The sequence below is a fragment of the Nycticebus coucang genome, chromosome 10, assembly GCF_027406575.1.
Source record: "Nycticebus coucang isolate mNycCou1 chromosome 10, mNycCou1.pri, whole genome shotgun sequence".
In the NCBI taxonomy this organism is placed as follows: Eukaryota; Metazoa; Chordata; class Mammalia; order Primates; family Lorisidae; genus Nycticebus; species Nycticebus coucang.
Window position 1 is genome coordinate 128,044,069 of NC_069789.1, and position 24,579 is coordinate 128,068,647.

At 44.4% G+C, this 24,579-nt stretch overlaps 1 protein-coding gene across 1 annotated transcript; it reads right to left on the bottom strand.

Annotated features, from left to right (window-relative positions):
- Window positions 1-326: 326 nt before the first annotated feature.
- On the bottom strand, window positions 327-21,989 carry PDCD2L (programmed cell death 2 like). The gene is made up of 7 exons (XM_053608260.1): window positions 21,851-21,989; window positions 21,571-21,737; window positions 21,413-21,473; window positions 16,587-16,960; window positions 15,288-15,398; window positions 1,997-2,145; window positions 327-495 (listed from the first exon to the last, which is right to left on the bottom strand). Exons 1-7 carry the CDS (start codon window positions 21,962-21,964, stop codon window positions 365-367), a joined length of 1,107 nt encoding a protein of 368 aa, XP_053464235.1. The 5' UTR covers window positions 21,965-21,989; the 3' UTR covers window positions 327-364.
- Between the last annotated feature and the right edge of the window lie 2,590 nt (window positions 21,990-24,579).

Below are 24,579 nucleotides of genomic sequence, written 5' to 3' on the forward strand. Positions count from 1 at the left end.
AGGGACAGTAATAGGGTGCAGTGGAATGCAGAGGCCAGAGGGGTGACAAGAGGTTGAACACTGCTCTTGGCTCTTCCCCAGCTCTCCTGTACTCCTACGATGCCCACCAGGACACCTGTGCAGGGAACACTGGCCCTCTGGGCTTAAAAGAAACTACTTTCCAAGCTGCCACTGTGGAGACAGTTAAGTGACGCTGGAAAGACACATCAGTCCACAGTCAGAAGATCCTAGTTCCAGCCCCAGCACAGATGCCAAAAAGCAAAAAAGGCCAACACTTAAAATTAACAACTTGAGTTAAAATAAGGTACATATATATTTGACACATTAAAAGTTATTTTAATTTCTATAAATAAAAAGAAATTCTCTACTTAAATAATAGTTCATCTGGGTCTTCTTGTGTAATACAAAATTCTTCCATAGGAGTCTGATGACTTTGAGGCCAACAACTCTTCTCACATGTGTAAACTAGAACTGTTCCAAATTCCACAGAGACACCTGAAAAATATAACATATGCAGGGTTTCGGCAGAGAAAGTTGTGAGATACACTCAAAACATGCCTATTTAGTAGGTGGCGCAGACTCTGGGGCAAGACTGCCAGAGTGTAAATGCCAGCTCTACCACCTTGAGCAAGACTTCATCTTGAACTCAGTGATAAAGAGACAGTGTGATTGGGAGGGGGACTAATGACCTAATATTATGCATATAAAATACTTGGAACAAAGCCTGGCACATTTTAAGTGTTTATTGTAAAAGAAAGAGGTTGAGTAATCAGATGATATTAAAAGTGAAAGAGAGGGCAGCGCCTGTGCCTCAATCAGTAAGGCGCCGGCCCCATATACCAAGGGTGGCGGGTTCAAACCCGGCCCGGGCCGAACTGCAACCAAAAAATAGCCGGGCGTGGTGGTGGGCGCCTGTAGTCCCAGCTGCTCGGGTGGCTGAGGCAAGAGAATCACTTAAGCCCAGGAGTTGGAGGTTGCCATGAGCTTTGTGAGGCCACGGCACTCTACTGAGGGCCATAAAGTGAGACTCTATCTCTACAAAAAAAAAAAGTGAAGGAGAAAGATGGCTTAAAAGTATGTATCAGAATAACTGATGATGCTGAATGGAGCGATTCTACCTGAGAAGCTGAAAAAATCAGGTCAAGCAAAGACAGTGTTCACCACTTTCAGATGCAACTGTCATAGTCTATCTTACTAGTTAATATTGTTGAAGAAGTTGACTTCCTAGTGGCTCACGCCTATATTCCTAGCACTTGGGAGGTCAGGCAGGTGGATTGCCTGAGCTCACAGGGTCAAGATCAGCCTGAGGCAGAGCGAAATGTTGTCTCTAAAAACTAGCAAGGCATTGTGGCAGGCGCCTGGTAGTCCCAGCTACTCTGGAGGCTGAGGCAAGAGAATCAATTGTGCCCAAGAGTTTAAGGTTACTGTGAGCTATGATGCCCTAGTACTCTACTGAAGGCAACAAAATGAGACTCTTGTCTCAAAAAAAAAAAAAAAAAATTGTTGAAGAAAAGCAGATTTTTTCAAAATAAGCAGGAAAATACTTTCAAATTAAACAAAAATTTCAACACATCTTCATTACGACTATCTAATTATATTTAATGTTGAAAATGTACCCTAAAATATATCACATAATAGAACACACTAAATAGAAAATAAATCCCAAAAGTTTATAGAAACTTATCAATGAATAGAGCCACAAAAAATGATACCAAGAAAACATGAGTAATAAGAACTCCTGCCGAGGCCAGGCGCAGTGGCTCACGCCTGTAACCGAAGCACTCTAGGAGGCCAAGGCAGGAGGATCCCTTGAGCTTGGGAGTTTGAGACCAGTCTGAGCAAGAGTGAGACCCCCCTAGAAAAATAGGCTGTTCGTTGTGGCAGGCACTGGTAGTTGTACCTACTCAGGAAGCTGAGGCGGGAGGATCCTAGGATGTTTACAGTTGCTACGAGCTAGGCTGACACCACAAACTCCAATTAATAAAGGGCTTCTTACCTAAATTAGCACTCTTGAGCATGCTGACCAACGCTGGCATAAGTTGAAACTCAAATGTCCTTTGGCCTCCACAGTGGCTGCAGGCTGGAAGCTCAGTGACTTCTGCCATAGGACAGGTCAGAAAGAGTGGCTCTCCACTCCAGGAATACCTGAGGTGGAGAAACAAAGCATGCTGAGTCACAGCCACACACATGTCACGTTCCAACATCCAAGGCTGTGCTTCGCAAACTTTCTTCCTCTTTTGCAGAGCACTAGGAGCAAAACAACAGAGCCAAAATTCCAGCAGCATGGCTGCAGAGGCATAGCAAGCTGTGCAGTCTTCACAGTGCTCGATTCAAAGTCGCACAGGCGCTAAAGCCAATGTTGAAGTGAATCCATGTAAAGGTGCAACAAAGTCCAGACTGAGCTCAAATGCAGATTAAATGGACTCAGACCTAAAGTGAAAGGGCCATGCCCTTGCAAGGAGTATTTACATTTCAGTATCTACTATTATTCAACATCCAATTTCTGATAAATAGGGCAGTGCCTGTGGCTCAAAGGAGTAGAGCACCGGTGGCGGGTTCAAACCCAGCCCAAGCCAAAAACTGCAAAAAAAAAAAAAAAAAATTTCTGATAATTTAAAATACCAAATATGCAAAGAAATAGGAAAATTTAACCCATATAGAAAGGGCAGTGCCTGTGGCTCAGTGGGTAGAGCGCTGGCCCCATATATTGAGGGTGGCAGGTTCAAACCCAGCCCTGGCCAAACTGCAACAAAAAAATAGCCAGTGTTGTGGCAGGCACCTGTAGTCCCAGCTACTCGGGAGGCTGAGACAAGAGATTAGCCTAACCCAGGAGTTGGAGGTTGCTGTGAGCTGTGTGATGCCATGGCACTCCGCCAAGGGTGATAAAGTGAGACTGTCTCTACAAAAAAAAAAAAAAAGAAAGAAAGTTAATGCAAGGACACCCAAGGCCAAGATAATGGATGTATCAGACCAAAACTTCATGTAAAGAAAAATCTAGTGGAGACCTGGCGAGGTGGCTCATGCCTATAATCCTAGCACTCTAGGAGGCTGAGGCCGGTGGACTGCTTGAGCTCAAAGGTTCAAGACCAGCCTGAGCTCAGAAGTTTGAGACCAGCCTAAACAAAGTGAGACCCCATCTCTACTCTAAAAATAGCTGGGCGTTGTGGTGGGCACCTGTAATCCCAGCTACCTAGGAGACTGAGGCAAGAGAATTGCTTAAGGCTGGGCACCTGTAGCTCAGCACCTGTAACTCAATGGCTAGGGCGCCAGCCACTTAAACTGGAGCTGGTGGGTTCAAACCCAGCCCAGGCCTGCCAAACAACAATAAAAACTACAACCAAAAAATAGCTGGGCATTGTGGTGGGTGCCTATAGTCCAAACTACTTGGGAGGCTGAGGCAAGAGAATCACTTAAGCCCAAGGGTTTGAGGTTGCTGTGATGCCATGGCACTCTACCAAGAGCGACATAGTGAGACTCTGTCTCCAAAAAATAAATAAAAACTAAAATTAAAAAAACTGCTTAAGCCCAAGAGTTTGAGGTTGATGTGAGCTGTAACACCACAGCACTCTACCAAGGGCAACAAAGTGAGACTCTTGTCTCAAAAAAAAAAAAAAAATCTAGTGGAAAGGTGAATAGACATAAGCAGATAAGAAATTTAGCACAGAAACGAAAACTTAAAAAGATTGAAACAAATGCTAGATATAAAAATGTGCTATATCAGAAATAAAGAATCATTCAAAAGTTAATAAACTTTGAATGACTGACTGAACATAACAATTTTTTTTTGTTTGTTTTTGAGACAGTCCCAAGCTCTCGCCCTGGATAGAATGCCATGGCTTCACAGCTCACAGCAACCTCAAACTCTTGGACTTAAGCGATTCTCTTGCCTCAGCTTCCCAAGTGGGACTACAGGTGCCTGCCATAACACCCAGCTATTTTTTTGTTGTTGTTGCAGTTGTCATTGTTTTAGCTGTCCTGGGCAGGGTTTGAACCCACCAGCCTCGGTGTATGTGGCCGGCACCCTAGCCACTCAGCTACAGGCGCAACCTGAACATTAACAATTGTAAAAAATTGTGAATTTGAATAAATGTAAATAGAAATTATCCTCCTTCACCCCAGTCATGTGTGTGTGAGAGAATAGAAATTGCCCAAATTGAAAGAAAAACTGTAAACAACAAAAATAGAGGCTCAGCGCCTACAGCCCAGTGGTTAGGGTGCTGGCCACATGCACTGGGGCTAGTGGTTTTTTAGCAGCCTGGACCTGCTAAAAAAAATAGCCAGGCATTGTGGTGGGCACCTGTAGTCCCAGCTACTTGGGAGGCTAAAGCAAGAGAATCGCTTGAGCTCAAGAGTTTGGGGTTGCTGTGAGCTGTGATGCCACAGCACTCCACCCAGGGCAACAACAACAACAACAAAAGAACATTTAAGAACTATGGTAAAATTTCAAATACTCTAACATACAAGTAACTGGAGTCCTAGAAGGAGACTTGCCATTATACAAACATTATACAAATTAGGGAGTAATTAATCCCCTCCTTTTCATATCCTTTGTAGTGATCCAGACCCTTTTCCCATCTCTCACCTGGATTCCTTTTCTCTACTCTCAGAGGGACAAGGGACCCTATCACTCCCCTGTAAAATCCCTGCATTCACTCACCACAGAACAAAGAACAAATTCTTTAGTTAGAAATGGAATGGAAGCATGTTTTGTACCAGTTCACGCCAACCACAGCTCTAGGTGCCAAGTATAAGAAGCACCCAGTCTGGCAAGACAGAAAACACAGGTTAATGTCCAAAGAGAGATCAAGGTGTGGGGCTGTGGGAGCAATGGAGAATGGACATTCTAATTTAATCCACCTGCCCTCACTTCACATGCCCATGTCATGACATCAAGCTCACTAAATTCTCCCTGTTTAACCCCAGGCCATACCTTACCCTCAGCCCGTGGCTTCAATCCTGCGCCAGGGCTCTGGGCCCACATCACTCTCTCCTGCATGATGCATTCCCTGATCTGCCAAGACAGAGGCCTCGAGCCCTCCCCTGTGCTTCCTGCCTTCTTTTTTTTTTTTTTTTTTTAGAAAAAATTCAGATCTTTTATTGAGTCTTGTTGATTGCATTTTTTGGTTTCTCCCTGTAGAGATCCCAGATCCAACATGTTCCCATGCCAGCTTCAGACTAGTGTCAAGATCAGTCACCTGGAACTCACTGGGCTGATACCAGTGAGGTGTCAGGAGGGCTGTGTTCCTTCCTGGAGGCTGTAGGAGAGGATCTGTTTCCTTGCTTATCTAGATTGTTGACAGAATTCAGTCCTTGCAGTTGTAGGACTGGGGTCTCATCTTCTGGATGCCTGCCTTCTTATTTATATGTGCTGGGACCTTGTCACAGAGAGTATTATCTGCCTCCTGGACCAAACTGGGCATTTTATGGCTGACACCAAGGGTAGTGGTCACTATTCTTCCTCCCACCCTAGTATGTGGTAACTCAGCCCCCCCCTTTTTTTTTCCTTTTTTTTTTTTTGAGACAGAGTCTTTCTTTGTCGCATTGGGTAGAGTGCCATGGCATCATAGCTCACAGCAACCTCTAACTCTTGGGTTCAAGCGATCCTCTTGTCTCAGCCTCTCATGTAGCTGGGACTACAGGTGCCTGCCACTATGTCCAGCACTGTGGGAAGCCAAGGTGGGTTAGGGTTAGGAGCAAGAGTGAGACCCCATCTCTAAAAATAGCTAGGTGTTACAGCAGACGCCTGTAGTCCCAGCTACTCAGGAGGCTGAGGCAAGAGGATTACTTCAGCCCAACAGTTTGAGGTTGCTATAGGCTATGACACCATGGCACTCTACCCAAAGTGAGAAAGTAAGACTGTGTCTCAAAAAAAAGAAAAAATTAGCCCCTGACCTGACGGCACATGCCTGTTGTCCTAGCTACTGTGGAGGTTGCAGCAGGAGGATCACAAGCCCAGAAGTTTGAGGATGCAGTGAGCTATGATTGTGCCACTGTACTCCAGCCTCGGCAGTACAGTGACCAAAACAAAAACAAAAAAAGGAATAAAAGTAAAATTATATTAAGATATGGTCTTTCACTTGAATTGGCAGAAATGCTATGCAAAAATATTGAGCCTGTATTATTGGTAAGGTTATGGGAAAACAGACATTTATCATGAGTCATAATTAAAGCATATGAGCCCTATGGTCATCAATCTGGTACTACTTATGAAAATGACAACTGCAACTCTATAATATGAAGGCAATAGATGAGCTAATACAAGGGGGCGTAGGGCAATGAGCAAGTGGAGAGAGGGGAGGAAGATGGGGGGGTTGAAAATTGATCATAGCATACTGTGGCCTCAAACTCTGGGACTGAAGTGATCCTCTGGCCTCAGCCTCCCTAGTAGCTGGACTACAGGTACATGCCATCATGGCTGGCTCTCTGAAAATTACAACTACAACTCTATAATATGAAGGCAATAGATGAGCTAATACACGGAGGAGGGGTAGGGGAATGAGCAAGTGGAGAGAGGGGATGACGGAGGGTGAAAGTGCATGGCACGCCTCTTGGGGGCAGGATATAATAATAAGAGGGACTTTACCTAACACATACAATCAGGGTAATGTAATTCTTTGTACCCTCAATGAATTCCAAATAATAATAATAGTAATAATAAGGGGGGATTGGATGATGCCTAAAAAAAAGGAAATTACAAGTGCAAATACCCTTTGGTCTAACTATGCCATTTCAGGAAATGTATCCTATAGATAAACTTGCACATACAAAAAATGACAAAGGTGGCTGGGCGCCCACAGCACAGTGATTACAGGCTTGTGAGACTTTGTCTCAAAAAAGTAAAAAAGCAGTACACATTCTAGAAAGTGTGTGTAAAATACTCTGTCACCCATCTGTGATACTGTTGTATCACAGATCACAGCAACATCAAACTCTTGGGTGCAAGTGATCCTCTTATCTCAGCCTCCTGAGTAGCTGGGACCACAGGCACCTGCTACCATGCCCAGCTAGTTTTTCAATTTTTAGTAAAGACAGGGTCTGGCTCTAGCTCAGGCTGGTCTCAAACTCCTAAGCTCAGTTAATCCACTTGCCTTGGCCTCCCAGAGTGCTAGGATTACAGATGTGAGCCACCTTGCCCCGCCTAGAATACTTCCTCTTCTTTGTAAAAAAGGGGGTGGGAGAGCCAGCCATGATGGCAGGGGCCTGTAGTCCAGCTACTAGGGAGGCTGAGGCCAGAGGATCACTTCAATCCAAGAGTTTGAGGCCACAGTATGCTACGATCAGGACTGTAAATGGCCACTGCATTCCAACCTAGGCAACATAGAGGACTCAAAATAAAAAAGGCAGGGATGGGGAGATAGTAAATAGTAATACACAAGTAGTCATGTTTGCTTGGATATGCATACAGAAACTCTGGAAGACTTCTGAGCATTATGAATGTATTACGTTTTAAAAATTTACACTTAAAAACAAAGAAATATTTTTAACAACATAGGACAGACTGGTGTGTTCCACTTAATGGGCACAGAGTAAGGGTACATGGCACGTTTCCTGGCTGCAGGACACAACTACAAGGACTCTACCTAACACAAGCAAACATCATAACTTAATTGTACACTCACATTTATCTGAAAAAAAACAAGCAAACAGTATAGGATAACACTCAAGACCAGTATATGTTTACTGAAAAAAAGAAAAGTTATAAATACTTTATGATCTCAATTATATTTTTTAAAAATACATATACATAATACCTTCTGATTCAACCACCAGAAAAACAATTTTTTTTTTGATACAGAGTCTCTATGTTGCCCTCAGTAGGGTGCGATGGCGTCACAGCTGACAGCAACTTCAAACTCTTGGGCTTAGGCAACTCCCTTGCCTCAGCCTCCCAAGTAGCTGGGACTACAGGTGCCCACCACAATGCCTGGCTATTTTTTGTTGCAGTTGTCACTGTCATTTAGCTGGCCTGGGCTGGGTTTGAACCTGCCAGCCTTGGTGCATGTGGCTGGCACCGTAACCACTGTGCTATCGGCACCAAGCCAGAAAAAAATAAAACATAAAAAAAATACACAAGGGTGGCGCCTATGGCTCAGTGAGTAGGGCGCCGGCCCCATATACAGAGGGTGGCGGGTTCAAAGCTGGCCCCAGCCAAACTGCAACAAAAAAATAGCCAGGCGTTGTGGCGGGCGCCTGTAGTCCCAGCTACTTGGGAGGCTCAGGCAAGAGAATCACCTCAGCACTCTACTGAGGGCAGCAGAGTGAGACTCTGTCTCAAAAAATAATAATAATAATAATACACAGTCCCTACATACATATATGTATTCAAATGCATAAAAAACAAGTGAAGATGATATATTACAATCTTAGCAGTGGTTTGCTTAGTTGTGGGAATATTGTGTACTTGGGTTTTTTCATTATATCTTCCAGGGTGTGCCAAATTAATATATACTACTTTTTTTTTTTTGGAGACAGAGCTTCAAGCTGTCGTCCTGGGTAGAGTGCCGTGGTATCACAGCTCACAGCAACCTCCAACTCCTGGGCTTAAGTGATTCTCTTGCCTCAGCCTCCCAAGTATCTGAGACTACAGGCGTCCGACACAACACCCGGCTATTTTTTGGTTGGTGTAGTTGTCATTGTTGTTTGGCAGGCCCAGGCTGGATTTGAACCCGCCAGCTCTGGTGTATATGTCTGCCACGTTAGCCGGTTCAGCTACAAGAGCCGAGCCCACACTGTTTTTTTTTTTTTTTTTTTTTTTGAAACAGAGTCTCCCCTTTTTCCCCCTGTAGAGAGAGTGCCACAGCGTCATAGCTATAGCAACCTGAAACTCTTGGGCTTAAGCGATTTTCTTGCCTTATCCTCCCAAGCACCTAGGACTACAGGCACCTGCCACAATACCTGGTTTTTGTTTTTTTTTTGTTTGTTTGTTTGTTTGTTTTAAGAGATGGAGTCTTCCTCTTGCTCAGGCTAGTTTCGAACTTGTGAGCTCAAGCAATCCACCTGCTTTGGGCTCCCAAAGTGCTGGGTTTACAGGCATGAGCCCCCATACCTGGCCTATACTACTTTTATAAATAAGAAAAACAATAGGCTCGGCGCCTAGCTCAAGCAGCTAGGGCACCAGCCACCTACATCGAAGCTGGCGGGTTCAACTCTAGCCCGGCCCGCAAAACAACAATGACAACTGTGCGGCGCCTGTGGCTCAGTGAGTAGGGTGCCGGCCCCATATACCGAGGGTGGCGGGTTCAAACCCGGCCCCAGCCAAACTGCAACAAAAAAAATAGCCGGGCATTGTGGCGGGCACCTGTAGTCCCAGCTACTCGGGAGGCTGAGGCAGGAGAATCGCCTAAGCCCAGGAGTTGGAGGTTGCTGTGAGCTGTGTGACGCCACGGCACTCTACCAAGGACGATAAAGTGAAACTCTGTCTCTACAAAAAAAAAAAAAAAAAAAAAAAAAAACAATAACAACTACAACAACAACAAAAAAAAATAGCCAGGCGTTGTGGGGGGCACCTTTAGGCCCAGCTACTTGGGAGGCTGAGGCAAGAGAATCACTTAACCCCAAGAGTTGGAGGTTGCTGTGAGCTGTAACGCCACCACACCCCACTGAGGGTGACACAGTGAGACTCTGTCTCAAAAAAAAACCCTTAACCCTCAGGGGCAGAGTGAGACCGGTTTTGGCACACTGGAACCTCGGGCTGTTGCCCTGGGTAGAGTACCGTGGCATTAACAGCTCATAGCAACCTCAAACTCCTGGGCTTGGTACCACCCGGACCTCCATAAGAGCTGCGCCACGACCCAGACCTGTGACCTGCGCCCACTGGGCCTCCGCATGCCCTGAGCAGAACTGCGGGAGCCATGCAACCCTGCATCCTTCCTGCCTCCACACCAGCCCACTCGTCTGGCCAGAAATACTGGCAGCCGCGTGCCCTCCGGAGCCCTCCCTATCTCTGCATGGAGCCCTTCTCCTGTCCAGAGACTGCTGGAGCCTTGGGTTCTCTATGCCAAAGTCACAGGGCGCCAGGCAATCCCAGAACTGTGTGCACCATCTCCTGCCCTGTTGCTGGATTCAGGTGTGTCACACTCCGGAGCTGCTTCCACAACCAGAACTCCCTAGCTGGGGCAGCCTCAGAGGAACTACACAGGGTCACTCCCTACAAAGATCCAGCAACAACAGAGTGATCCAGCTGGGGTCTAATCTTGGAGAGACACCTCCCCAACTCTGAGGACCGCCAGATGCAACGGTGAAAAACAATCCTGCGGCACAATCAACAAAAAAACTCTGGCAATATGAATAATCAGAGTAGATCAACTCCCCCAAGGATCAATGGGGCAGACACAGCACAAGATCCCATGCATGAACAAACAGCTGAGATGTCAGAAATTGAATTCAGAATCTGGATAGCAAATAAGATCGAATTAGAATTCAAAGCAGTAACCCAAAAGATATCTCAAGAATTCAATGAATTCAAAGACCAAAGATTTTGACACATTGAGACAAGAAGTTGCAGCCCTCAAAGATCTGAGAAACACAGTAGAATCCCTCAGTAACAGAATGGAGCAAGCAGAAGAAAGGATTTCTGACACTGAAGACAAAGCTTTCGAATGCTCCCAAGCTCTCAAAGAGGAAGAGAAATGGAAGGCAAAAACAGATCACTCTCTCAGAGAGCTCTGGGATAATTCGAAGAAAACCAATATTCGTCTTATAGAGATCCCCGAAAGTGACAAAGTGGCTTCACAAGGCACAGAGTCTCTTCTCCATGAGATAATGAAGGAGAATTTTCCAGACATGTCAAGAGATTCTGAAATTCAGATAGCAGTCAGTTTCAGAACTTCAGCACAACTCAACCCAAATAAGACATCCCCCAAACACATCATAATCAATTTCACTAAAGTTAATATGAAAGAGAAAATTCTGAAAGCAGCCAGACAAAAGAAAACCATCACCTACAAGGGCAAGAATATTAGAATAACTGCAGATCTCTCTGCTAAACCTTTCAAGCTAGAAGAGGATGGTCATCGACTTTTAATCTCCTAAAACAAAATAACTTTAAACCCAAGATCCTCTACCCAGCTAAACTGAGTTTCATTATTACAGAGAAATTAAATACTTTGATGACATTCACATGTTGCAGAAATTTGCCACAACTAGGGCGGCGCCTGTGGCTCAGTCTGTAGGGCGCCAGCCCCATATACCAAGGGTGGCGGGTTCAAGCCCAGCCCCAGCCAAACTGCAACCAAAAAATAGCCGGGCGTTGTGGCTGGCGCCTGTAGTCCCAGCTGCTTGGGAGGCTGAGGCAAGAGAATCACTTGAGCCCAGGAGTTGGAGGTTGCTGTGAGCTGTGTGAGGCCACGGCACTCTACCGAGGGTCATAAAGTAAGACTCTGTCTCTACAAAAAAAAAAAAAAAAAAGAAGGGCGGCGCCTGTGGCTCAGTCGGTAAGGCGCAGGCCCCATATACCGAGGGTGACGGGTTCAAACCCGGCCCGGGCCAAACTGCAACCAAAAAAAAAAAAAAATAGCCGGGCGTTGTGGCGGGCGCCTGTAGTCCCAGCTACTCGGGAGGCTGAGGCAAGAGAATCGCTTAAGCCCAGGAGTTGGAGGTTGCTGTGAGCTGTGTGAGGCCACGGCACTCTACCGAGGGCAATAAAGTGAAACTCTGTCTCTACAAAAAAAAAAAAAAAAAAGAAATTTGCACAACTAAACCAGCTCTCCAGGATATTCTCAGACCTATCCTCCATAAAGACCAGTGTAATCCTCCACCACAAAAGTAAACCCACCCAGAAAATTTTGATCAAATTCCAACGTCCATAGTCGCAAAAGGATTAAAAATGTCCACCAGACTCTCGAAAGGCTTATCGATATTCTCAATTAATGTGAATGGTTTAAATTGTCCTCTAAAGAGGCACAGGTTGGCTGACTGGATACAAAAAATCAAGCCAGATATCTGCTGCATACAAGAATCACATCTTACATTAAAAGACAAATATAGACTCAAGGTGAAGGGATGGTCCTCTATACTCCAGGCAAATGGAAAGTAGAAAAAAGCAGGCGTTGCAATCCTATTCACAGACGCAATAGGCTTTAAACCAACCAAAATAAGGAAGGATAAGGATGGACACTTCATATTTGTTAAAGGCAATACTCAATATGATGACATTTCAATTATTAATATTTTTGCACCCAACCAGAACGCACCTCAATTTATAAGAGAAATTCTAACAGACGTGAGCAACTTGATTTCCTCCAGTTCCATAGTAGTTAGAGATTTTAACACCCCTTTAGCAGTGCTGGATAGATCCTCCAAAAAGAAGCTTAGCAAAGAAATTTTAGATTTAAACTTTACCATTCAACATCTGGACTTAACAGACATCTACAGAACATTCCATCCCAACAAAACTGAATACACATTCTTCTCATCAGCCCACAGAACATACTACAAAATCGACCACATCCTAGGCCACAAATCTAACCTCAGGAAATTTTTAAAAATAGGAATTATTCCTTGCATCTTCTCAGACGATCAAGGAATAAAAGTTGAACACAATAACAACAGGAATCTGCACACCCATACAAAAACATGGAAGCTAAACAACCTTATGCTGAAGGATAGATGGGTTATAGATGAGATTAAAAAGGAAATCACCAATTTATTGGAACAAAACAACAATGAAGACACGAATTATCAGAACCTCTGGGATACTGCAAAGGCAGTCCTAAGAGGGAAATTTATAGCACTGCAAGCCTTCCTCAAGAAAACGGAAAGAGAGGAAGTTAACTACTTAATGGGACATCTGAAGCAACTGGAGAAGGAAGAACACTCCAACCCCAAACCCAGCAGAAGAAAAATTACCAAAATCAGAGCAGAATTAAACGAAATTGAAAACAAAAGAATTATACAACAGATCAATAAATCCAAAAGCTGGTTTTTTGAACAGATAAACCTTTGACCAACCTAACCAGGAAAAAAAAAGAGTAAAATCTCTAATTTCATCAATCAGAAATGGTAATGATGAAGTAACAACAGACCCCTCAGAAATTCAAAAAATCCTTAATGAATACTACAAGGAACTCTACTCTCAGAAATATGAAAATCTGAAAGAAATTGACCAATACCTGGAAGTACGCCACCTACCAAGACTTAGCCAGAATGAAGTGGAAATGTTGAACAGGCCTATATCAAGTTCTGAAAGAGCATCAACTATACAAAATCTCCCTAAAAAGAAAAGCCCAGGACCAGATGGCTTTACGTCAGAATTCTACCAAACCTTTAAAGAAGAACTAGTACCTATATTACTAAACCTCTTCCAAAATATAGAAAAAGAAGGAATATTACCCAACACATTCTACAAAGCAAACATCACCTTGATCCCCAAACCAGGGAAAGACCCAACAAGAAAAGAAAATTATAGACCAATATCACTAATGAATATTGATGCTAAAATACTCAATAAGATCCTAACAAACAGAATCCAACAACACATCAAAAAAATTATACACCAAGGCTGATTCAATATACGTAAAACTATAAATGTAATTCAGCACATAAACTAAAAAATAAGGACCATATGAGTCTTTCAATTGATGCAGAAAAAGCTTTTGATAATATCCAGCATCCCTTCATGATCAGAACACTTAAGAAAACTGGTATAGAAGGGACATTTTTTAAACTAATAGAGGCCATCTACAGCAAACCCACAGCTAATATCGTAGTGAATGCAGTTAAGTTGAAATCATTTCCACTTAGATCAGGAACCAGGCAAGGTTGCCCATTGTCTCCATTGCTCTTTAACATTGTAATGGAAGTTTTAGCCATTGCAATTAGGAAAGAAAAGGTGATCAAGGGTATCCACATAGGGTCAGAAGAGATCAAACTTTCACTCTTCGCAGATGATATAATCGTATATCTGGAAAACACTAGGGATTCTACTACAAAACTTTTAGAAGTGATCAAGGAATACAGCAATGTCTCAGGCTGCAAAATCATCACCCATAGATCTGTAGCCTTTATAGATATCAAGAATAACCAAGCCGAAAAAAAGTCAAGGACTCTATACCTTTCACAGTAGTGCCAAAGAAGATGAAATATTTGAGAGTATATCTAATAAAGGATGTGAAAGATCTCTACAAAGAGAACTATGAAACTTTAAGAAAAGAAATAGCTGAAGATGTTAACAAATGGAAAAACATACCATGTTCATGGCTGGGAAGAATCAACATTGTTAAAATGTCTATACTACCCAAAGCAATATATAATTTTAATGCAATTCCTATTAAAGCTCCATTGTCATATTTTAAAGATCTCGAAAAAAAAAATACTTCGTTTTATATGAAATCAGAAAAAAATCTCGAATAGCCAAAACATTACTCAGCAATAAAAACACAGAAGGAATCATGCTACCAGACCTGAGACTGTACTGTGAATCGACAGTGATCAAAACAGCATGGTATTGGCACAAAAACAGAGAAGTAGATGTCCCAAAACCAGAGATGTTGGCATGGATGTGGAGGAAAGGGCACACTTCTACACTGCTGGTGGGAATGTACACTAATACGTTCCTTCTGGAAGGATGTTTGGAGAATACTTAGAGACCTAAAAATAGACTTGCCATTCGATCCTATAATTCCTTTACTAGGTTTATACCCAGAAGACCAAAAATCACTATATAACAAAGACATCTGTACCAGAATATTTATTGGAGCCCAATTCATAATTGCTAAGTCATGGAAGGAGCCCAAGTGCCATCGACCCACAAATGAATGGACTAGCAAATTGTGGTACATGTATACCATGGAATATTATGCAGCCTTAAAGAAAGATGGAGACTTTACCTCTTTCATGTTTACATGGATGGAGCTGGAACATATTCTTCTCAGCAAAGTATCTCAGGAATGGAAGAAAAAATATCCAATGTACTCAGCCCTACTATGAAACTAAATTATAGCTTTCACATAAAGGCTATAACACAACTATAGCGCAAAACTATGAGGAAAGGGCCCAGGAAGGGAAAGGGAGGGGGGAGGTTAGGGTGAAGGAGGGTACTGGGTGGGGCCACACCTATGGTGCATCTTAGAATGGGTACAGGCGAAACTTACTAAAGGCAGAATACAAATGTCTACATACAATAACTAAGAAAATGCCATGAAGGCTACTTTGAACAGTTTGATGAGAATATTTCAGATTGTATATGAAACCAGTACATTGTACCCCTTGATTGCACTAATGTACACAGCTATGATTTAACAATAAAAAATAATAATAAAGAAAAAGGAAAACAATAAAAGAAATCGTACCTCAAGATCTGCTCCTGACAAGCAGCAATTCTCTTCATGAATTTGTAAAACATCTGATCTCCACTTTTAATTACAGTCTTCTCGTATTTTTCATCACCATCACTAGAAATACTAAAAGAGATGCAGAAAACACTTGAATGTACTTATCTAGAAAATTATGAAATTTAGAACAAGATAAAAAGTAACTTTTTTTTGAGATAATCTCATTTTGTCGCTCTTGGTGGAGTGCCGTAGCATCATAACTCACAGCAACCTCAAAAATCATGGGCTCAAGTGATCCTTCTGCCTCATCCTCCTAAGTAGCTGGAACTACAGATGCCAACTACAACGCCTGGCTATTTTTAGATTCAGGGTCTTGTTCTGGCTCAGGCTGGTCTCGAACCTGTGAACTCAGACAATACACCTGCCTCAGCCTCCCAGACTGCTAGGATTACAGGCATGAGCCACTGAGCCCAGCCCAAAGGATAATTTGTCACCCTTGGTAGAGAGCTGTGGCATCACAGTTCACAGCAACCTCAAACTCTTGGGCTCAAGAGATTCTCTTGCCTCAACCTCCTGAGTAGCTGGGACTACAGGCGCCTGCCATAACACCCGGCTATTTTTTAGAGACTGGGTTTTGCACTTGCTCAGGCTAGTCTCAAACTTGTGAGCTAAAGCAATCCACTCACCTCGGCCTCCCAGAATGCTAGGATTATAGGCATGAGTCATAGCGCCCGGCCCCCAAAAGACAATTCTTTTAAAGAACTTATTAAAGGCTCAGCACCCGTAGCTCAGTGAGTAGTGCGCCTAAAAGTGCTTTGTTTTATAAAGCCTTTCAAGGTCTATTTTCTCAGTTGACTCCCAAAATCATCTGATGAAATAGACAACAGGCTCAGAGCCCGTAGCTCAGTGGCTAGGGCGCCAGCCACATACACTGGGGCTGGCAGGTTCAAACCCAGCCGAGCCTGCTAAAGACAACAATGACAATTACAAGAAAAAAGTAGCTGGGCGTTATGATGAGCACCTGTAGTCCCAGCTACTTAGGAGGATGAGGTAAGAGAATCCCTTGAGAGTTTGAGGTTGCTGTGAGCTGTTATGCCACAGCACTCTACTGAGGGGGACATAGTGAGACTCTGCCTCAAAAAGAAAGATCCCCTTGTCTCTTTCTCCCTTTCCTGCCTGAGAGGAGTGAAGCAAAAGGCCTACACATACAAATTCTGACAGAAACAGTCTCCCCTGGTCCAGGGGCAAACTGAAGCACACCTGCCGTGGCTGCTTCCCGACCAACACCCTGCTCGACCTGGACAACATACATCTCACCTTTGGGAAAGCAACTGTTCCAGGGCAATTCCCTCTCTCTGTTGATAGTCCCTGAGAAGGCTGTGCGCGTGAGCTAGGCTGGCAGAGTCCCTGTAGTCATCCTCATCTGCCACGCAGATGTAGTAGGGCAGGAAGTGCGGCACCGCAGTGGATGAGGCCCTCCGCTCCTCAGGAGGTGCGGCCGGAACTGCACCCCGGACTGCATCCTGCAGCTGAAGGCCTTGCAGCCGGATGGTCCAGTCTCTGTCTCTGGCACCGTGGGGATCATTTCCAAAATCCAAGGTAAGCTGTGGTGAAGGCACCTCCTCAAGGTCACTTCCCCAGTCAGCGGCACCTTCACACCAGTCCTCAGCATCAAAGCCATTTTCCTGTTTCTGGAAGAACATCCAGGGAATGACATTCAAGCACACACTTGGGTGATTTCTCCTATTCCTTTGACTCCAGCCACTCCTTCACCTTCCTGGAAGAACCTTCACACCAGCCCCTTCCTTTCTGGAACACTCCAACTTTCTGGACCCCATCTACTTAAAAACACATCAGAGGCAACTTAACTATTTCTTTCCTTTTCAGGAAAAATGTGGCAAATGCAGTATGTGGTTTCTTCAAACATCTTTTCCAAAATCTTTCTGTTGTACTTAATGTTCGGCAGGCATTAAGACTCCTTAGCAGCTGGAGTTTCAGACACGATCAGAGGTCTGCTAATCAGGTCCACTACAGAGAGACACAATCTTGAGACCGAGTGAAGTGGAAAGAAAAGTCATGAAGCCAAAGGCAGCCAGACTGTATGCAGATAAAGACAGCAAGGCTCTGGAGCCACAGTTCACTAACAAGGATGGCTTCCCAGTCCCCTGACCACATCTCAGCTCTCGGACTGCAGAACAGGAAGCACAGTAGCTCTGTGACAGCCGATTCTGAGGCGTGATTCTGGAGGCCATTTCTGGAGCCCCCTCCTCTAACCTATCCAGTACAGTAGTTGACCACTTCCCTACATTGACCACCTCAAGTTGACGTAATTTTCATAGACCAGACATGCACCATATGTACATATGAGTACGGTAGGCCTAGTCCCTTATGTTAACCACCCCCATGTGATCCTTCCAGTGATCAACTTACAGAAAAGTTCTACTGGGTGGCGCCCGTGGCTCAAGGAGTAGGGTGCCGGTCCCATATGCCGGAGGTGGTGGGTTAAAACCCAGCCCCGGCCAAAAAATAAAAAAATTCAAAAAAAAAAAAAGGAAAGTTCTATTGAAGTTAGTAAAACAACTATAGGCAGTTCCCAAATTATGGATAGCCATCTTACATACAACTCACACTCATGAATGGAAGATATTACTGCTAATAGGTAAATATTTCAACTTACATATAAATTGCAATCTTACAGAACCCATCTCATTCTTAACCTAGGGACTGGCTGTTAATTCCTTGTGTTAAGTCTATCTCACTAAAAAGAGTCAAAATACTTTATTATCTGCATTTGAACCCTGCGAAGGACAGGCAAACACATCACTAGCTGGACCTTTTTATTTCTAGTATTTCTAGAACTACACTTGGCACACATCAAGAACTCATTGTAGACATAAAGACACATTCACAAGCAAAGGGACACCAAATTTATTGTAGCTTCCAACTTGGTTGACTTTTCAATTTAATAAATTCAGGTTTCATTTATGTTTGTTATATACATATGTACATAGTACAGTAGATATATTTCCTATAAACACACATATAACACACGACCACATTTAGGTACATACACATGTATCTGCCCAAACAGAAAAATCAGTACATTATGTGTCTCCAATCCAGTGTAAATTAAAAAAAAAAAAAACTATATGCAGAATGGAATATTCTATAGCCTTAAAAAGGAAAAATTCTGTCATTTGCAACAAGGATGGAAATAAAAAACATTATGCTAAATGAAATAAGCCAGGCACAGAAAAGACAAATAATAGTACTGTGAGATAAGGTAGCAAATATCAAGAGATGTGAGATAAGGTAGCAAATATCAAGAGACCACCTTTGAAATCTGCTACCTTATTTTGAAGCTTGCCATAATAATTTCATAAAGCCTCTGACCCTGAAACAAGGTGCAGCACTCTGGAAAGCAGCTTTGAAGACAAAACAGGATACAGTATGAGGATCCCCATGTCTCCTGCCTGGGTCACTATATTCTATAAAAGATAAATGAGTCTTGGTGGCGCCTGTAGCTCAGTGGATAGGGCGCCAGCCACATAACACCGAGGCTGGCGGGTTCAAACCCAGTCCAGGCCGGCTAAATTTAGGACAACTCCAACAAAAAAACAGCCAAGCATTGTGGCAGGTGCCTGTAGTCCCAGCTACTTGGGAGGCTGAGACAAGAGAATCACTTAAGCCCAAGAGTTTGAGGTTGTTGTGAGCTGTGATGCCATGGCACTCTACCCAAGGCAACATAGTGAGAATCTGTCTCAAAAAAAAAAAAAAGAGAAAAATTAAAAAAAGATAAATGAGTCTTTGCCTTTTTGTACATAAGGCAGGGGGATAGTAATTATGCTTCTGTAATCTACAATCAGATGTACTCTTACACCCAAACCTTGATGTGATTCTGCTTTAATGTAATCTGAGCAAGTTTGATGTGATTTTTGCATGTACTGAACCCCCACCAACTGTGGATAGCCAATGGCCTAAACATTGCTTTGGAGAAGTCTGACAGAATTCTGGACTGTAGACCTCAGTCTATGGTCCTCAGCAATACTTCTGAATAAAACTAACTTTAATTCTTTTTTTTTTTTTTTTTTTACAAAGTCTCACTTTATGGCCCTCGGTAGAGTGCCGTGGCCTCACACAGCTCACAGCAACCTCCAATTCCTGGGCTTAAGTGATTCTCTTGCCTCAGCCTCCCGAGTAGCTGGGACTACAGGCGCCCGCCATAATGCCCAGCTATTTTTTGGTTGCAATTTGGCCGGGACCGGGTTTGAACCCGCCACCCTCGGTATATGGGGCCGGCGCCTTACCAACTGAGCCACAGGTGCCGCCCCTAACTTTAATTCTTTACAAGCCTTTTTTTTTGAAGACAGAGTCTCAGTTTGTCATAGCTCACAGCAACTCAAACTCTTGAGCTCAAGTGATTCTCTTGTATCAGCCTCCCAAGTAGCTGGGACCACAGGTGCCCGCCACAGTGCTCACCTACTTTTAGAGACACGGTGTCACTCTGGCTCAGACTGGTCTCAACCTGTGAGCTCAGGCAATCCACCTGCTTCAGCCTCCCAGAGTGCTAGCTGTTTTTTGTTTTATTTAGTCAACAGCATGAACTCACATGTGGAATCTAAAACAATCTATATCACAACAGCGAGAGTAGAATGTAGTTACAGAAGCTAAGGGTGGAGGGAATAGGGAGATGATGGCCAAAGGGCACAAAATCTCAGGAGTAATATAAATATTTTACAAAATATTTACAAAATATTCTCTATGTTGGCCACCCTGTAAAATTTGGTAATGAATATTTTATAAAGGTACGTTTACCTACAATTTCCTATTTTCCCTGTCTGGCAACTTTAGGGGCGACTTCTAGGAGACCCTGCAGTGGACTGTTTTTGTGTTACTGAACAACATGGTGGGTACAGTTAACATACAATTCAAAATAGCTAAGTAGGGCACCGCCTTTGCTCAGTGGGCACCTGTCCTATATACAGAGATTCAAACCCAGCCCCAGCCAAATGGCAACAAAAAAATAGCCAGGCCTTGTGGCGGGTGCCTGTAGTCCCAGGTACTCTGGCGCTGAGGCAAGAGAATAGCCTAAGCCCAGGAGTTTACCTAAGGCGATAAAGTGGGACTCTGTCTCTTAAAAAAAAAAAAAAAAATTCAGGGCGGCGCCTGTGGCTCAGTCGGTAAGGCGCCGGCCCCATATACCGAGGGTGGCGGGTTCAAACCCGGCCCCGGCCAAACTGCAACCAAAAAATAGCCGGGCGTTGTGGCGGGCGCCTGTAGTCCCAGCTACTCAGGAGGCTGAGGCAAGAGAATCGCTTAAGCCCAGGAGTTGGAGGTTGCTGTGAGCTGTGTGAGGCCATGGCACTCTACTGAGGGCCATAAAGTGAGACTCTGTCTCTACAAAAAAAAAAAAAAAAAAATTCAAATGTTTTCATAAATTCCATATTGAGGTGAAAATGTTAACTAGCCTGATGTAATTATGCAATACTGTATTCATAAATCGTGACATCATTTTGTACCTTGTACATTTTATACATTAGAAATTGCTGATTTACAATAAAAAGAAAAAAGTTGAAGAAATGCAGTAGGAAGTCTCTATCTCCTTTTTTTTCCCTCTGAGACAGAGTCCCACTCTGGTAGCCAGGCTAGAGTGCTGTGGAGTTAGCCTAGTGCACAGCAACCTCACAGATTCAAGCGATCCTCCTGCCTCAACCTCCCGAGTAGCTCGGACTACAGGTGACTAATTCTTCTATTTTTAGTAGAGATAGGGTCTCCCTCTAGGTCAGACTAGTCTTGAACTACTGAGCTCAAAGCAATCCACCAGCGTCAGCCTCCTACAGTGTTAGGATTACAGGCTCCATCTCCTACAAATCGAGTAAAGGGGAAAAAAAAATCCCACAAAACCTTAAGAAAATAGCATGTTATGATTCTCAACAAAAGCAAAAGGCCGGACAAGGTGATGATGCGACGGCACTCAACCCAGGGCGACAGAGTGAGACTATGTCCCAAAAATCAATAAGTAAAAGCCAAAAACATTCCAATGTACTACAAAGAACACAGTGTAAAAGTATGTCCTAAACGATATTCTGGAAAATATCCTGAAATTACAGCAAAACATAATACGCAAAACACAACCACCTTACCTGAGAGTCCCGCGCGTCTTTCTCTCCCACCTGCAGGCACTGAGAGCGGAACACCTTCCAGCTAAAGGGTAAAGACAGACGCGGGGGTGAGGGCTCCACCCGGATCCCCCGCCCACTCGGGGCAGCCCGGCGAGCAGCTCCGGGGCTTCGCCACTTACCAGCGCGCCCCCTCGTGGCCGCAGGTGGGGCAGACACAAGCGAACACGTGCAGTAACCGATGAAACGCGGAGGCTTCCAGCGGGCAGTAGACCTGCACGACCAGGGCGAGCGGCTGCCTGCAGTGTTCACACGCCGGCCTCGGCGCCTCTACGCCGGGCAGAGCATCCTGAGGGGAGGCGAGGCGCTGAGACCCCGATTCTGTCCCAGAACTTCGCCCACTCCCGCACTCCGCACCCTTCGTCAGCACCCGCCGGCCCCAGCTCCGGCGCCCACCCTCACCGGAACGCCGCCCAGCTTGCTAGCAGTCCAGGCGTCCGGTCCCGTGGGGCTGCCGTACACCGCGGTGTCTCGAAGCCCGAGCAGCACTGGCTTCCGGACCGCCGCCATGCCCATCAGGCGCCCGCGAGGAAAGGCGAATTACGGCAGCCGAGAAGGTGTGCCCCTCTGCGCACGCGCCCCGCCTACCCAGCACGACGCCCCGCCCTTCATTAGCATCCTTCTCCGGGATGCACAAACTTGTTCTAAAGCGCCAGAGCTCAGAGCTGAGCTGCACCGGCTCAAAACCGGGAGCCTCAGGCAGTATGTGCTTCCTAATGAGATGCAACAGGACATACCATCTACTAATGAAGTAGTCTTGCCAAAAAGCTTTCCCTGAAAATAAAAGTGTTAGGTGGGATAATGGTGTCATCTCCCATGAGCAAAAAAACAAAAGTTGTTTTTTTTTTAATCGCCCTGAGTAGAGTGCAGTGACGTCACAGCTCACCGCAACCTCCAACTCCTGGGCTTAGGCGATTCTCTTGCCTCAGCCTCCCAGTAGCTGGGACTTCAGGCGCCCGCCACAACGCACGGCTATTTTTTTGTTGCAGTTCGCCCGGGGCCGGGTTTGAACCTGCCACGCTCGGTATATGGGGCCGGCGCTCTACCCACTGAGCCATAGGCGCCGCCTTACACTATTAAATTTTTATGTTTGAGATTTTCCATAATAAAGTTTTTAAAAATACCTGCAGCACAATATGGGTGAAGTTCAACAGTATCGTGCCAGGTGTAAAAGGCCATATTCTGGAAGGCAAAAGTTTAGGGAAAGAAATCAGATGGATGGTTGCCAGAGGTTGGGTTCAGAGGGTAGGGTGTCAAGGACGTTTTAGGAACATGCTGCATATCTGAACTGTGGCGGTTATAGACTGTTTAGATTTGTCATCACTCAAGAATTGCATACTAAAGAAAAATAGATTAAACCTGATTTTTAAAAAGGTGCATGTTGCAGCTGGTCTGAAGGGAGTGAGTTATCTCAATTGGTTGTTCAGTTCGTATTCTACTCTTTCACCCCGTTCTCACTACGTTTGACTAGTCTTTAAAAAAAGAAAAAGCTTGTTGCAAAAGCACTGTTTTAAGACTCATATCTTGGGCGGCGCCTGTGGCTCAGTCGGTAAGGCGCCAGCCCCATATACCGAGGGTGGCGGGTTCAAACCCGGACCAGGCTGAACTGCAACCAAAAAATAGCTGGGCGTTGTGGCGGGCGCCTGTAGTCCCAGCTACTCGGGAGGCTGAGGCAGGAGAATCCCTTAAGCCCAGGAGTTGGAGGTTGCTGTGAGCTGTGTGATGCCATGGCACTCTACCGAGGGTCATAAAGTGAGACTCTGTCTCTACAAAAAAAAAAACAAAAGAAGTAAAAAAAAAAAAAGACTCATATCTTGGGGTGAAAAGGAAACATGTTTTCAACAACCTACACTTCAAAGGAGGAAGCACCATTGGAATGTTTGCTTCTAGTTTCAGTGGATGAAACCACTTTACTCGTGGTTTATCACTCTGCCAACCTGACTCTGAAGTCTGACCTTCATATACACCTCAGATCTAGAAAGAGACGTTGGATAACTCAGCACATGTTATTTTAGCTAATGTTTTCCAAATTATTTTTCATTAGACTCCAAAATTCCTATTCTTGCTGACATAGCAAGACATGCCCCAACTATCCTCTCCCCAACACCAGTCATTTATTTATTTCCCAATATTACCTATTACTAGCCTGTTGATCTAGGTGTGATTGCAGGAAGGCTGATTGTTTAAGGCAAATTTTCAAAATGTTAATTGTTGCTACCAAAGGGGATAATGTACAAACATTTCTGGAATTCCAGACACAATTTCACATCAAACTTACTGCTGATAGTACCGCCCACTGTGTAGTCCTTGGAACAATGTAACCAAAGACGGGATGTTATGCAAGTGAAGTATTGATCTGATTTAATTAGTTTGCACCTCCTGACTAACTTGCACAAAAACCCCAAGTTGTGATACATCTTTATTTAAGGAAGTACAGAATGAAGATGTTGAAAGCTACTTTAGTCTCAGACTGAAGACTTACCTGTTTTGGCTCAGTGCCTGTAGCACAGTGGTTATGGCGCCCCCCCACATGCACTGAGGCTGGTGGGTTCGAACCCGGCCTGCCAGCTAAACAATGACAACTGCAACAACAATAACAAAAATAGCCGGGCATTGTGGCAAACACCTGTAGTCCCAGCTACTTGGGAGGCTGAGGCAAGAGAATCGCTTAAGCCCAAGAATTTGAGGTTGCTGCGAGCTGTGATGCCACCGCCCTCTACCAAGGGTGACAAAGTGAGACTGTCTCAAAAAAAAAAAGTGCCAATAATTTCTTAGGTTTTGTTGTGTTTTGAGACAGTCTCACTCTGTTGTCCTGGGTAGAGTATGGTGGTGTCATCAAAGCTCACTGCAACCTCAAAATCTTGGGCTCAAGCAATCATCTCAGCCTCCCCATTAGCTTGGACTACAGGTGCCCGCCACAATACCTAGCTACTTTTTGTATTTTTAATAGAGAGAGAGTCTCTTTGTTTTTTTTTTTGTAGAGACAGAGTCTCACTGTACCGCCCTCAGGTAGAGTGCCGTGGCGTCACACGGCTCACAGCAACCTCTAACTCTTGGGCTTCTGCGATTCTCTTGCCTCAGCCTCCCAAGCAGCTGAGACTACAGGTGCCCGCCACAACGCCCGGCTATTT

Bases quoted from the DNA above. Each gene is read 5' to 3' on its own strand.
- PDCD2L (XM_053608260.1), bottom strand. From the start codon at position 21,964: ATGGGCATGGCGGCGGTCCGGAAGCCAGTGCTGCTCGGGCTTCGAGAC. The intron at 21,474-21,570 runs GTAAGTGGCGAA...TTTACCCTTTAG, and splicing joins GGCCACGAGGGGGCGCGCTG to CTGGAAGGTGTTCCGCTCTC. The intron at 2,146-15,287 runs GTACGATTTCTT...TCTCCACCTCAG, and splicing joins TGTCAGGAGCAGATCTTGAG to GTATTCCTGGAGTGGAGAGC.